The following is a 13,460-nucleotide window of genomic DNA, read 5'->3' on the forward strand; positions in this document are numbered from 1 at the left end:
TACTTTAATTCTTATTTTAAATAAAACCAGAAGTTATACAATGTACATTTTGTGGAACATTTGATTCGTAAAAGAATTTTGAGTATGGTGCATAGCATATCTAGTCCTAAGGAACTGCTGGGAGGCTTGGATTGGCCTGTGCAGGCAGCCCTGCCGCTTTGCTGTATTTAAATTCCTATTATGTGCCCAGTTGCATAAGAGTAAATCAGGCTTTTGCCTTTTTCTAAAGTTGCTGTAAGTGAATGTATTGGTATACTTCATAGTATCCAATTTGAAAGATCAATTCTATAAACTCTTTGTATGTCGTATAGTGTTTTAGTCTTTGCTTATGTAAAATGAATTTCATATATAACATGTATATACAAATAATTATGTATAATAAAATTATTTCGTAGGTGAGTCTCTCAGAAAATGACTTAATTTGGTAGGAAAGATAGTTTTGTGGCTAACGCAGAAGACTAGAAGTCACCACAGAGGTTTTCTAGGTCTTCACATGAAAGATACTTGTTATGTTGCTGTCTGAAATTGTGAACTTCTTATGGTAACAGTGAAGCTCAGTGTGCAGGTGACTTTGGACAGTGCAGAAGCTTACCACAGTAGTTCTGCTGGATGTTCCCACATGTGTAGAGTCAGCAACAGTGAGTGTTCTAGCTTCTGGATTCCCACAGCTCAGAGCCTGTCATATTCATGCAAACTTAATTTCTAGCATTGACTTTTGCAGCCAAACCGGATAAATATTCTAGACTTCCCTGTTTCTGACCTGGAATTCTCTTCCCAATGCAGTGGTTTCCTAGAGAATTATTTTAACTTTAGTTACATAAGTGATGTAGTTTACAGCACAGTCCTGCAAATGGTCATACACGTGCAACTGAAAGAAAGGCAAACTGTGGTGTTGGGAAAGACTGGATTGAGACTTTATTAGCACCAAGCAAATTTTTGTGTGTAGCTACATCCTTTGTCTCTAAACAGATGAATGCTGGAGATGGTTCGGAAGGTAGACCAGGTAGCTATTGCTCTTTACATGTTTTATCATTAATTTCTTTCCCGATCTTTACTGGGACAGGATGCTGTTTATGATCTGACCCAGCACAGTTTTTCTTATGTTTTATCATGCAATCTCTGCAGTTTTGTCTTCATTATACAGATGATGGCTGATGCACTGACTCCCAGAAAGAATTTAGAGTGACCACAGTGTTCAGTTAAGGTTTCAGTGTTTAAGTGGGGTTTGAGTTAAGGATAAAAACCTACATGATAACTGAGTTTGTTCTGCAGAGAAAGCAGTCTCTTAAATACATCCAGAAAGACATACAGCTTTTAGTTTGAAGCTTCAACAAAAGAAAAAAATAAAAATAAAAAATTGATGGTTTGCTTACTAGTTTGTGCTAGTGGCTAATCATTTTCACTGAAAAAAATACAAAGTAAACTACTCTGCTGAACCAAAGAAGGGGCTGGGGTTCAGCTTTCTAAAATGACACATAGAAACTGTCTTTTTTTGAAATCCAGACTTACAGACTTTCAGGTCATTGTGAATCCAGAATAGTGTCTGAGGGGAAAAATGTTCCTATTAAAATGTAAATTTGTTAAAATAGTTGTTGTTTCACAGTGTACCTTGATGCTGTAATTCGTTCTTGGATTAGATTGCATGAATGCTCTGTAGGAGAGGGTACACATACTTGCAAATGTCCATCCTATGAAGATAACTTAAGAGGCTTTTTTGCATCCATGCACCTATTTTGACTACTAGCTCATCAAAATGTTTAAGTGATTCGTGTGTTGCTTCCTCTTTCTAATGCTGAGTAACATTCTTCCCTAAATGTTTTCTTCTCTATGTATAGTGGAAAAGGCATAAATTCGAGGTGAGAACAGGGAAATGGAACAAAGGCATGAATTTTTTTTTTTTCCTTAGATATCATGGTCTTTCTTAGGTCAAAACCTTTTATTTAGTTGATTTCTCATATTGCTTTATATATCGCTGTGCATACTGAAAACTTCTGAAGAACATTGAGGAAGGCTGTTTCTACTACATGTCATGCTAATTGAGAAATCCTGTGGAAACATAAATGGCTACTCAGGATCATTTGAAACATGCGTTTACACTTTTTTTCAACCTCCGTCCAATCTCTTGTTCCTCAGTTTTTCCCAAGTTTCAAGCAAGCAAAATCTTCCTGGTGACAGGATTGCCTACCAAGAATAGTTCAAACTTAAACTTTAATACTTCGTTATAGCTTGTCTTCAACTTTGAAATGTATAGTAAGGTAAACTTTTTAAATACGTTACAGGTTACAAGGGCACAGAAGCAATGTCGGTATGCACTAAAGGATGTTGACTTTTGACTGACATAGTGCTCTCAACAGTAAAAAGATTTGATCATTATGGTTTCCTTCTCTCTATTTAATGGGCTACTTATGGATCTGTGTTTGTTCTTTTCCTCAGATATTAGGATTAAAGAAGAGGAGCCTGATCCAGAAGAGTGGCAGCTCAGTGGTGATTCTACACTGAATACCAATGATCTAACACATCTGAGAGTACAGGTGGTAGATGAGGAAGGGGACCAACCACATCAAGAGGGAAAAAGACTGCGACGAGTAGCTTGCACGTGTCCCAATTGCAAAGAAGGTGGTGGAAGGTATGTAACGTTCAGTGTTATATAATGCATGTAATGATGAAAACAAATAATGAATGAGGAGAAAAGGAGCCTTAGTTAACAGCAGTTGTCTGCAGTGAGAGAAAACTAGAGGCTTATATAAAAGAGCTTATGCAATAAGGACTGCCACCTTTATTTCTGGGTTTGCAGATGGATGGGCAGATTATTCCATCCTCTCCGAGTTACTCCATTGAGATTTATTGGAAAAATCTGGAGTTAGATGCCACCTAGTACAAGTGAGGGGGATAGAACATTGCCCTAAATAATATGAAAATGAAATATTTTGGAATATGCACATCCGTGATTGGCTTCCTATCATATGTCAAGGACTTGATTAAATCCTGTGTTCCCGCATTTCCTCACTGATTGAGCATTTTTTTTCCACAGTTTGATTGCTTTAGAGTGTTATAAAAATACAGTTATCCTGGTTTTCTTATTCACTGGTTTCCTAAGAAAAACAAGGTTTGTATAATAACTCTAAATACCAAATTTTGAATTGACTGGTTGTTTTCAGTCAAAGTTAGTGGAGATTTGGCTAACAAAAAGAGGTACTAAGTTCCAATTCGTATAAAACTTCAGGGCTGCATAGGAAGCCATGTTTTATTATTCTACATCTCATGAAAGTATTCTTCTGCTTTTTGTTATTATAAAGATTTTATTCTATTCCAAAACACTTCCTTTTAAACATCTTAATTATGGATATAAGAGAGGAAGTGGGGATAATAGGCTGCCTTTTACAAGTGAAAATATTTAGGTGTGTTTGTGCATGATATAATTGTGCAGGGGCTTCTTTCCAGTACACTAAAATTTGTCCATTTTGATAATAGTTTCTTCTCTAAAATGGAAGTCTTATGTGAGAACTATAGTGTAAATTACTGAGTTCTCTTTAAAAAACCTGTCAGTGTCATATGTTCTAAGAGTGTCATATGTCAGAGTTCTAAGAGTACTGACTGAATATGTCTGTTGTCAAGTCTCTTGTGGCTTTTTGCTGTATAATGTAGATACCTCTCTGTGCTTGCAAAGAAGGTAATATCTTTAGGCAGTCATGCTGAGTAAATATTAAGTGTTTAAGACAAAAACATTTTCATACATTTACATCACAAATGAAGCTAGTGATAATATCTGCAGTTAAGGTTACATAGCATCTTTGTCCATCAGCTTCCTCTTGTTAAATTCCTATGTGTAGCTCACTGAAGCCTGGTACAGATATTTCTAAGTTTTTGGTGAACCTTGGCTCTGCCATGGAGACCTCCCCAAAGTACACTCTACGTTGAGATTTGCTTCAGTCTAGGAGAAAACTCTGAAAATGTGATTTGCACTGTCCGTACTCTTAGGAAACATAGAGATTTCACATGTTGCATCTTCCTCATTCTCTATTCCAAACTGCAGTGGCTTTAATTTAGAGACATCTTTACTTTAAAATCCTCTTCCTCCTAAGTGGAGTTGCTATAACGCCAAATTTTAAAGTCAAAGCCCAAGAAAGAATCTTTTTGAGAGATGGTTTTGATGAAGTCTGGAAAAGGGTGTAGCCTGACTGTAACTCACATATGGGAATTTGGGAAGGAGTTGAGATAAGAGCTAGGACAGAGTTTAGATAGGTGAGAATCTGAAATCCCCTATAAAGGAAGGACTGAACACCTCAAATGTACAAAAGAAAGTAGGAAAAGTAGGACAGGAAGTCAGGATGTGAGAAGAATTAGGACTGGAATAGAAACAGGATAATGGAGGAGACAGTGGGGAAAGAGAAAAAGGGTGAAAGTGCCAACAGTTGCTGGAGCAAGTTTCCCACCAGAATGTAGAATTCCTTCAGAGTCTAGCAAAAAGGAGTAAGCCCACTTGGAAGAATATTTTCCTTCTCCCTCTGATACATGTTGATCGTGTTCCATAGCTGCTGCAGTTACTTGTTTATCTCTAGTGCTGTAATTCTGAGTTTTTGTCTTTGAACTCTGCTGATGACTCGCAGAGTTTCAGACAATAGGACATTTACACAGTAAATGGAGGAATAAGCAAGTGGAGAGAGAGAGATATATGTACCTCAAATGATTACTCTGATCCCAAACAGACTGTATTAGGCTTCTAGTTAGGGTGTCTGAAGTTAGTTGGAAAGTTCACTCTGTTACATGTGGAGTTTTCACCCTCCTCTCAATTACATCTGGAATTACATTGAGATGTAACTACTACTGTCTGGATCTATAGAGGAACAGTGCTTCTGAGTACCGCTTCAGGTATGTAACTCTAAAATGCACATTCCAAAAATAACTAATAAGTGTATGTTTTACCCTTGAAATACTTAATGTTCCTCCTGGAAGTACTGCTGGACTGAAAGTCCAGTTTCTCAGTGGATGAAAGTGTCTCCTGCTGAAACCATTGCATTCTGCATGGTTACTGAGAAACATGGTTTCCAGTCTTTATAAAGCTAAAATGTACTATGAAAATACTTAAATATTAATTGATTCGAAGACTCCAGTGGAGGAGTAGGGCTGAGTCATATCCTTTTGCTCTGTGATGATGGTTATTGGCCAGGGCAGCAAGAAAGGCCTCTTACCATGATGTGTTAGGGCATAGTGCCAGACTGTCACAGCTGCAAAGCGTCCAGATAGAATTTGGCTCACATCCAGTCAGTTTAGAGCACACATGAAGCAAACATGCAGATGCCTATATGAAGCTGTGTAGAATAAATACACTTAGTTACTCATTCACAGTAGTCTTGTGGATTTCATTCTGTGAATCCCTAACTTTCCCCTCACTTTGAAGTTTGGAGTCCACTAAGGAGTTCTGTCACCAGTTAGGTGAGGTGCTTAGAATTACGTATGCTACACCACCTACGCACAGTAAGCTGACCATGAGTTGAACCTTGGTTTCTTTCAGTCTAGACTAAAGGTGCAATTAAGCAACTTCAAACGATTGACTTAGGAATCTTAAAATTATTCTAAGGGAATTTTGGTGTTACTTCACATCATTTGTGTCACATTTATGTACTGTATCGTGCAAGTTACAAAATATTTGTACTGATTATTGTGGAGGGGAAGACTATAGTATACTTGGAGAAGGTGTGAGGATGAAATACCAAATACAACAAAATACTCTATATACAGAAATATATTCCTAAATGCAGAAATACATTTTGTTATAATGAGCACAGGCTGAGCACTTCTTAGGGTTACACGGAGTTGGACAGGCAGTTAAAGACACAGGATAGTGAGATCCTGTGGAGAATTCTTTCAGTTACTAAGACTGTATAACGGAGAAGAGCCACGGGTGTTCCTTTACCTTGCACTGCAATTGCTGGATGCCTTGAGCCACCAAACAAGAGGACCTGAAGAAGAGCTGTCTAGAACTGAATCATTAGATGAAGGTGAACGTAGAGCCTGAGAACTGTGGAACTGGTTGCAGTAAGGCAAGAGGAGGACTACACAAAATTTCTTCCTTGGAGTCCGGGGAGCTGGGTGTTTTGGGCTGATAGATGAATGCCACTGGAACTGTTACAGGTACAGTGAGTTTTGTGTGATGGCCTAGCCGCCTGCAGAGGCTGAGAAACTAGAAAAGAAAGGGGGCAATCTAAAGACATTTTGCTAAATGCTTTTGAGATTGGCTGAATGTTCAAAACTTGTGAATATCGAGCTTTTGTGTAGGTGGCATAGTACAAAGTTAAATGCCTGACATTATAGTTAATTTTGCTTTTTAATCTTGGCTGAGGGAAGGCCATGGAAGAATGTGAACCTGACAGTTTAGACGTAGCAAAGGTTACCAAAAATAGATGTTTCAGCTGAGGTAGGAGATGTAAAAAAGGCAATGTTTGTCGTGGTCCAAAGAAGTGATCTTCTTTTGGGACATTTGAAAAAGGAAAATTAAGTCAAAAGCATGCTTGCCAAGACTAATAATGATGGAAGAGCTTAAGATGTCAGGTCAGATGTCAGAGAATTTTTGCATGAAATTTATAAACAAGCTGGATAAAACAGGCAGGTGAACTTTCTGTGAGGGTAGGGACTGAGGAGTGGCAATAAAACAAAAAAAATTAGATAGATAAGCGGAATCTCTTCTGTCACCATATCCATAGGCTCATATGAGTCTACTGCTACCACAGCAGGGTCAAAAGCCTTCTGGACTCTCTACTTCTACTGCCATCAAATTTGTTCTGACGTCAAAACCTACATTGTCATGACAAATAATTAGTATGTAAAAGTGATAGTTTTTTCTTCTGAGACAAAATTACTAATGAAGCACTATGAATATTGCTCTGTATTGAGACTTCTTAGAAATGTTTTCGGACTTAATTGGATTTTGTCTCCTTACTTTTCTGGACTGTCTGGAATGTTTTAGGTGCGTATGTGCTTAGGTTGGAATTCCCTTTAGATGCTGTGAGTTTTTAGAGTGAATTAATTTCTGTGCCTGTTCCGAAATGCTTGCTCCAAGTGCTAGCTCCTTAAAGTGTATATGCATTTTACCCTGAACTCTCATTAGATGCAAACCAGAATTGTTCTGAATGCAGGGATGAGAATCTAGGTCTAATAGTTGCTTGGCAAATCCTTCAGCCACTGGACGGTTAAACTGAAGTTGAGCACCCAATTTAAGGAAGAAAATTGCCCTGGGAAGGCAACTGAAAATTGTATAGTCAGTCATGGAGGATGGAGTGCCCAAGACTGTGATTTCAGAATCCACTTAAGCTGTTCTAAGTTAACATTGCTGATGAATAAGGTGGCCTGATGCTTGGCTGCATTTTCCAATCTCCTCCCTTGTACCAGCATTTACCATTCATACAGCTGCATTGTCAGCCAGATCTATTCCCTGGAGTGCCCCTTTCAGCAGCAGAAAACATTTAAATGGACTAAAATAAATCATGATGCCCAGTGCTGGCCAGACTGATCTCTTTCTCTAGGTCTTCAGAGGCTCTTATCTCTCTCTGGTGATTTTATTTAAAAAAAAAAAAAAAAGTAGAAGTTAGAAGTTAGGCTTTTGTGTTAGGTGCTTCCCCTGAATCAATTGCCTACCATTTCAGTGAGGCAGCATCTTAAAATAGGTGTCAAGCTCAGTAGTCTGGATTATACTATCTGTGAATTACGTGTTCATTTTGATGGAGGTTTTTTTTTTTCTGAAATACCAAGGAATTAATTTAAATGTCTGCAAGATCAGCTGTTTCACTGCCACTCCTTTTAGTGGAAATATTCAGGTTAGTATGCTTGTCCTCCAACCCCAAACTGCTTCTCAGGTTTTCCCAAGGTGCCAAAAGTCCCATCTGTTCTCTTCCCATTTGCCAAAATCTCCAGTTTCCGTTTTGGCAATTGCATTCATTTGTGTCTTTCTTTGCCAAAACTGTCTTTGGTATGGTAAAAAGTGAAACTGGGAGAAATTTAAAATATCGGCACTTCAGCATCAAAGTAGTACAAACTGCTGTAATGACTGTATTTCCAACTTCATATACATGTATGCTTGCTAAAGATTACACTTCCATCATTTAAATTTCACATGCTGTTGAATTTATAGTTTGTTGCAGAATTGGGATAGCATTATAGAATTGAGTTCCAGCTTCTTATGGAGTGTATTGGACTCTGATTGTATTTGAAACAAAAATGGGAAGCTGCTCAGGTTTGTTTGCAGATCTATTGGTACATGTAACCCCACTTATATGTACGACCAGGATTTAGGAGGAATGTATTAAAATGAGTAACTTCTCTCTTTTTTTAACAGAGGCTCCAACTTGGGAAAAAAGAAGCAACACATTTGTCACATACCAGGGTGTGGCAAAGTATATGGGAAAACTTCACATTTGAGAGCTCATCTCCGCTGGCATTCTGGAGAGCGTCCATTTGTTTGTACTTGGATGTTCTGTGGCAAAAGGTTCACTCGCAGCGATGAGCTTCAGCGACATCGAAGAACGCACACAGGTTTTCGGTCTTTGATTCTGGTGCATTTAACTAAAGATGTGTCATGGAGAGGGCTTGGATAAATAACTTCTAAGAGGAGGACAGATCTTTGTATTGGATTGATTTTAATGCAGTGTGACTTTTCTAAAATCAGCTAATACTGAGAGCTGTGTATACACTTTGGTTTCTTTAGTAGGTCTGAGGAGGAAAAACAGCCACCTTTTTTGTTTCAGAACTGACATTAAAGCTAATATTTAATATAGCTTAATCAGAATACTTTGATTCAGGTTCAGCAATGCATTTCATTTGTTGGAACCAGATTAGAACTGTTGTTCCATCTTAAAACTTCAGTAATTTTCTCTTATTTTAAAAAAGAAAAATAAATGCTATATGTCCAAGAGATTAGATGTCATTCACAAAATCAAGGAAGAGCATGTGATGGTGGATCATTCTACATCTTCTAGTTTCATGGTTAGACCACCCATTAGGGACTCCAGGTTCACATTTCCTCTTTTGTCTAATACAAAGAAAAGAAATTAGTCTAGATGTTTCACCTTTTCAAGGAGCAGTTTGTTTCAAATCTATTGTCTGTATTACCTATTTTCCTACAGACTGAACCCATAGTTACATTCTACAGGATGCTTACCTTTTAAAATTAGACTATTTGAAAAACCCAGTGACAGTAGATAAATACTTTATGTGCTTACCAGCATTTACATTGCTTAGAAAACTGTCTTTGCAATGTCTATGAAAAATATCTCATGTTTTGTACCTAATGGTGTGCTTTTGTTAGATGTATTGGATGCTTGAACCCAAGCTGGGATGCTACAGTCTGTCTGGATGGACAGCCAGATGGGTTTAAAAAAAAAAGAGGCCAGTTGAATGATCCAGCTCAGAGGGTATGGTTAATGGCTCTTAGTGTACCTGCATACCAATAAAAACTAGAGAACTGCAGGGATCTATCCTTTGACGTGTTTTAACATCCTTATCACTGATCTGGAGGAGGCCACAGAGTGCACACTTAGGTTTGTGGATGACACCAAACTAGGGCAACCGGTTAATGCATTTGAGGGCAAGGCTGCTATTCAGAGGGACTGAGGCTGAAGGAATGGACTGACAGGAACCTTATGAAATTCAGCAAGGATAAACGCAAAGTACTGCACCTGGGGTGGAATTAACCCTTGCAGCAACACAGGCTAAGCACTGACTAGTTGGGAAGCAGCTCTACTGAAAAGTAGCTGGGAGTCTTGACAGACAACAAGAACGTGAGCAAGAGCCAACAGCAAAGATGGCCAGCGCTGTATCAACAGAAGCAGAGACGCTAGTTCTAGGGAAGTGATTATCCCCTTCTCAGCACTGGTTAGACTGCACCTAGAATATTGCATCTAGTTTTCAGTCCCCAATATATAAGAAAGACATTGAGTCTTCCAGTGTCAGGATTGAGTTCACTAAAGGGTGACCAAGATGATCAGGAAGCTGGAGCATTTGCCTTATGAGGAGAGGCTGTAGGAACTTTATGGGCTTATTCAGCTGCACAAAGAGAAGAGTAAGGGCAGGGGAGAGCTTAATAGCAACCTTCTAGTACCTGCAAGGCTACCATTAAGAAGACAAAGACAGACTTTTCATGGGAGGGTGAGAGACAACAGATGTAAGTGGAAACAAAAGAGGTTCAGACCAGATATAAATAAAAACTTTTTCATTGTGAGTACAGCCAGGCATTAGAACAGGATGCCCAGAGAGTTTCTGCAGGCTCCATCCTTAAAGGTTTTCAAGACCAAACTGGATAAATTCCTGAGCAACCAGGTCTGACCTCGTAGCTGACCCTGCTTAGAGAGAGATCAGACTAGAGACCTCCAGAGGTCCCTTCAAACCTGAGTTACCCTGTGATCTTTTCTGTCAGTCTCAAGTGTGATTCTGCAGGAGCTCATATGGTCTTCCTTGTCGATCATTTGGCAGGTTTTGTTCACCTCTTAAAAGTTATTTATTGGTAATAATTGCAGTGAAACTTAGCAGCCTGAGGATGTGAGATGGCAGTATTCTTTAGCTTGCCTGAAAGATCTCCCAAACTTGGTGAGACACAGAAAAATAAATAATTATTTTAAAGGATTCGTATGGGTGTCTAGAAATTTAACACACAAATTTATCATGTTGGATCACTTTTTTCTTCAGTATAGAAGTTTTTAGAATTCTGACTTTTAAAGGCAGTAAGTTATCTCAGGTTTTGGTGTACGTACATGTGATATTTTTAATGTTCTTGAAAACACTTTTTTTCTTATCTTCTGTGACAGGTGAGAAGAAATTTGTCTGTCCAGAATGTTCAAAACGCTTTATGAGAAGTGACCACCTTGCCAAACACATTAAAACACATCAGAATAAAAAAGGTATTCACTCTAGCAGTACAGTGCTGGCATCAGTAGAAGCAACACCTGATGATACTTTGATTACTGCAGGAGGAACAACACTTATCCTTGCAAATATTCAACAAGGTTCTGTTTCAGGAATAGGAACTGTTAATACATCTGGCACCAGCAATCAGGATATTCTTACCAACACTGAAATACCTTTACAGCTTGTCACAGTTTCGGGAAACGAGACAATGGAGTAAATATTACACAAGATACCTATTAATTGTGGTTATTTTTATACAGTAGTGAGAAGAATATTGTTCCTAAGTTCTTAGATATCTTTTTATTGATGTGCAAAAATTTTTGGATTGACAGTAACTTGGTTATACATGACACTGAAATGCCTTACTTTGTATGATATTCCATAGTATATTAAAATGGTAAAATTGCATGGGTTTTGTAGGTACTTTTGGAATCTAGAAGAGATGAAATTTTACCAAGTTATATTAAAAAAAAAAAAAAAGAATTTAACGATGGAAATGGTAGTCTAACCAAATGCATCAATCCTGTGTGGTTTAGTGTAAAAAAAAATGAGAACATGTTGGTATTTATCTATTGTAAGATAAAAGAAGTTGATGGGTGAAAAGAAATCATGTTATGATAAAAGAAATTTTGTAATTTTCTTGATGACTGGAATTTTTATTATGCATAACTGACAAATCAAGTTTCCAAGCAAATGTTACATAGTGTAGGCTTTACTTAGCTCATCAACTTGTCATTTTGAAGCTAATTATTTTAATTAGGTTAACTATGTACAATATTTTAAGCATTACTCTTGTAAGATTTTGAAAACTACATTTTAACATGGAACTCTAGGGATAGTCACCTTTTAAATCCTATTGAAAAGCCATGTTTAAGATTTAATTTGCCAAAATGATGTCTTGTTAATATTCTTTCAATAACCAAGGTGGGCAATATAACCAATGTTTAAAAAGCTTAAAATGTTAAAAAAAAATATGTATAGGTTGAGGCATTTGGGTGGTAAGGCAAATGTTATAGTGAAGTATATCCCTTCTTTTGAACATTGGAGGACCAAAAATAAGGTGTATTGCGTCTCAGCAGTGATTTTAATCAAATCTTTTTCCAAAAAACATCTGTCTGCCAGGGCCTTAAAAGCCATCATGTAAATTACCAGTAAAATATAACATATGCAAATACAATAGAAAAATCACTTCCATATTGACAGTACTCCCAAACATATGGATGTAGTCATAGTGAACTAGGGGTTTTATGAGGTTTTTATTTGTTTGTTGTTTAGTTTTTGGTTAGTCAATCTGCATTTAAATATCAGCCATCTTTCCTTTTTTGCTTCTTCCCTTAAAAATTGTATGTATCCAGTACATTTAACTGATAAACATATACGTTTTTTATTATGCTGAATTTTCTTTTTATTTTTTAATTACTGTTTATATTTTCAATTATAGAAAAATGTACAAAATGAAGTTATATAGCCAGTCTGTAAGTGCTATACCATTTTCAAAAAATGTACAACAATAATTACTGCAGTTCACCTATTTACAAACATTTGGAAATCTGTTCATTTGTTATTCTTAAAACCACCTCAAATTTAAAGGCTACCTTTATTGTACGTTTAAAGTGTATTATAACAGTGTGGTAGTTAATAAAACACTATTTTTTTTTCTTTTGACTTGAGTTTACTGTACTTCTTGTTAACTAACAATGTGTAGTTTCATAATACATCTTGATAGTCTGAGATGTTTTATTATGTTGTGCTAGATGGTGGGAAGTAGAAATGGTGTTTCCTTTCCTTACGGGCAAGGAGATGGTAGTACACCACCTCCTCGCTCTCAAAAAAACCCCACCCCATCTGTATGTGCACGGACATGCATGTGCTATATACTATGTTGGTGTACTGGTAACTTTTTTGACCTTATGCTGAGCAGGGCACAAAGGAAACATAGGCCTCATCCTATAGAATATGAAAATAAAGTTGCATTTAAGTCCCCTGACACTTATATGCCACAATACAGACAGTCCTGATAGGGAACTGTGGCTAAAAGGCATAACCGCCTTTTGCTTAGAGCATAGGAAGAAATAACAAGTACAAGGGGGAAAAAGCTATGAGCTTAGAAAATGTGACTGGAAGAGTGAGGTGATGGTTTTAGATGGAGTAAGAAAGACCAGTGAGAACTGTGCGATTAAAGAGAGTGATGGTTGTATATGATGCTATAATGAAAGTGAAAAGCTTTTATTTGTGAAGTCTAAAGTCTTGGAGTATCAAATGGCCAGAGGACAGACCAGCATAAATTAGGATAAACCAGGTAGAGTTCAGCCTAGAAAAGAGAGAACTGGAAAAAGTCATGAAGGGAAGATTTTCTGCATTTGCAGTTTAATGGGAAAAACTTAATGCAAGTCTTTTGAGATTCAGAGCAACAGGAATTGACAGGTACAGAGAAAAGGGAGTTAATTCACCATCAGCTTAATCTTGTATTTAATAAAATGAGAGAGTGAAATTGCTTGGGAAGTCACAAGAGCAGCAGCTTGGGAGAGAAGACAGTTCTGCTTACACTTGCACCGTTTCATGGATGT

At 37.4% G+C, this 13,460-nt stretch overlaps 1 protein-coding gene across 3 annotated transcripts in view; it reads left to right on the forward strand.

Moving 5' to 3' along the window:
• Nucleotides 1-12,552, forward strand: part of SP3 (Sp3 transcription factor) — a 38,014-nt gene extending 25,462 nt beyond the window's left edge. For all 3 annotated transcript variants that reach the window (XM_075511799.1, XM_075511798.1, XM_075511800.1), the window contains 3 exons: nt 2,434-2,626; nt 8,330-8,526; nt 10,794-12,552. In XM_075511799.1, coding sequence (XP_075367914.1) covers nt 2,434-2,626; nt 8,330-8,526; nt 10,794-11,110 — 707 coding nt within the window. In that variant the 3' untranslated portion in view covers nt 11,111-12,552. The remainder of the gene's footprint in view (nt 1-2,433; nt 2,627-8,329; nt 8,527-10,793) is intronic.
• The last annotated feature ends 908 nt before the right edge of the window (nt 12,553-13,460 follow it).

The sequence above is a fragment of the Mycteria americana genome, chromosome 9, assembly GCF_035582795.1.
Source record: "Mycteria americana isolate JAX WOST 10 ecotype Jacksonville Zoo and Gardens chromosome 9, USCA_MyAme_1.0, whole genome shotgun sequence".
Lineage (NCBI taxonomy): Eukaryota > Metazoa > Chordata > Aves > Ciconiiformes > Ciconiidae > Mycteria > Mycteria americana.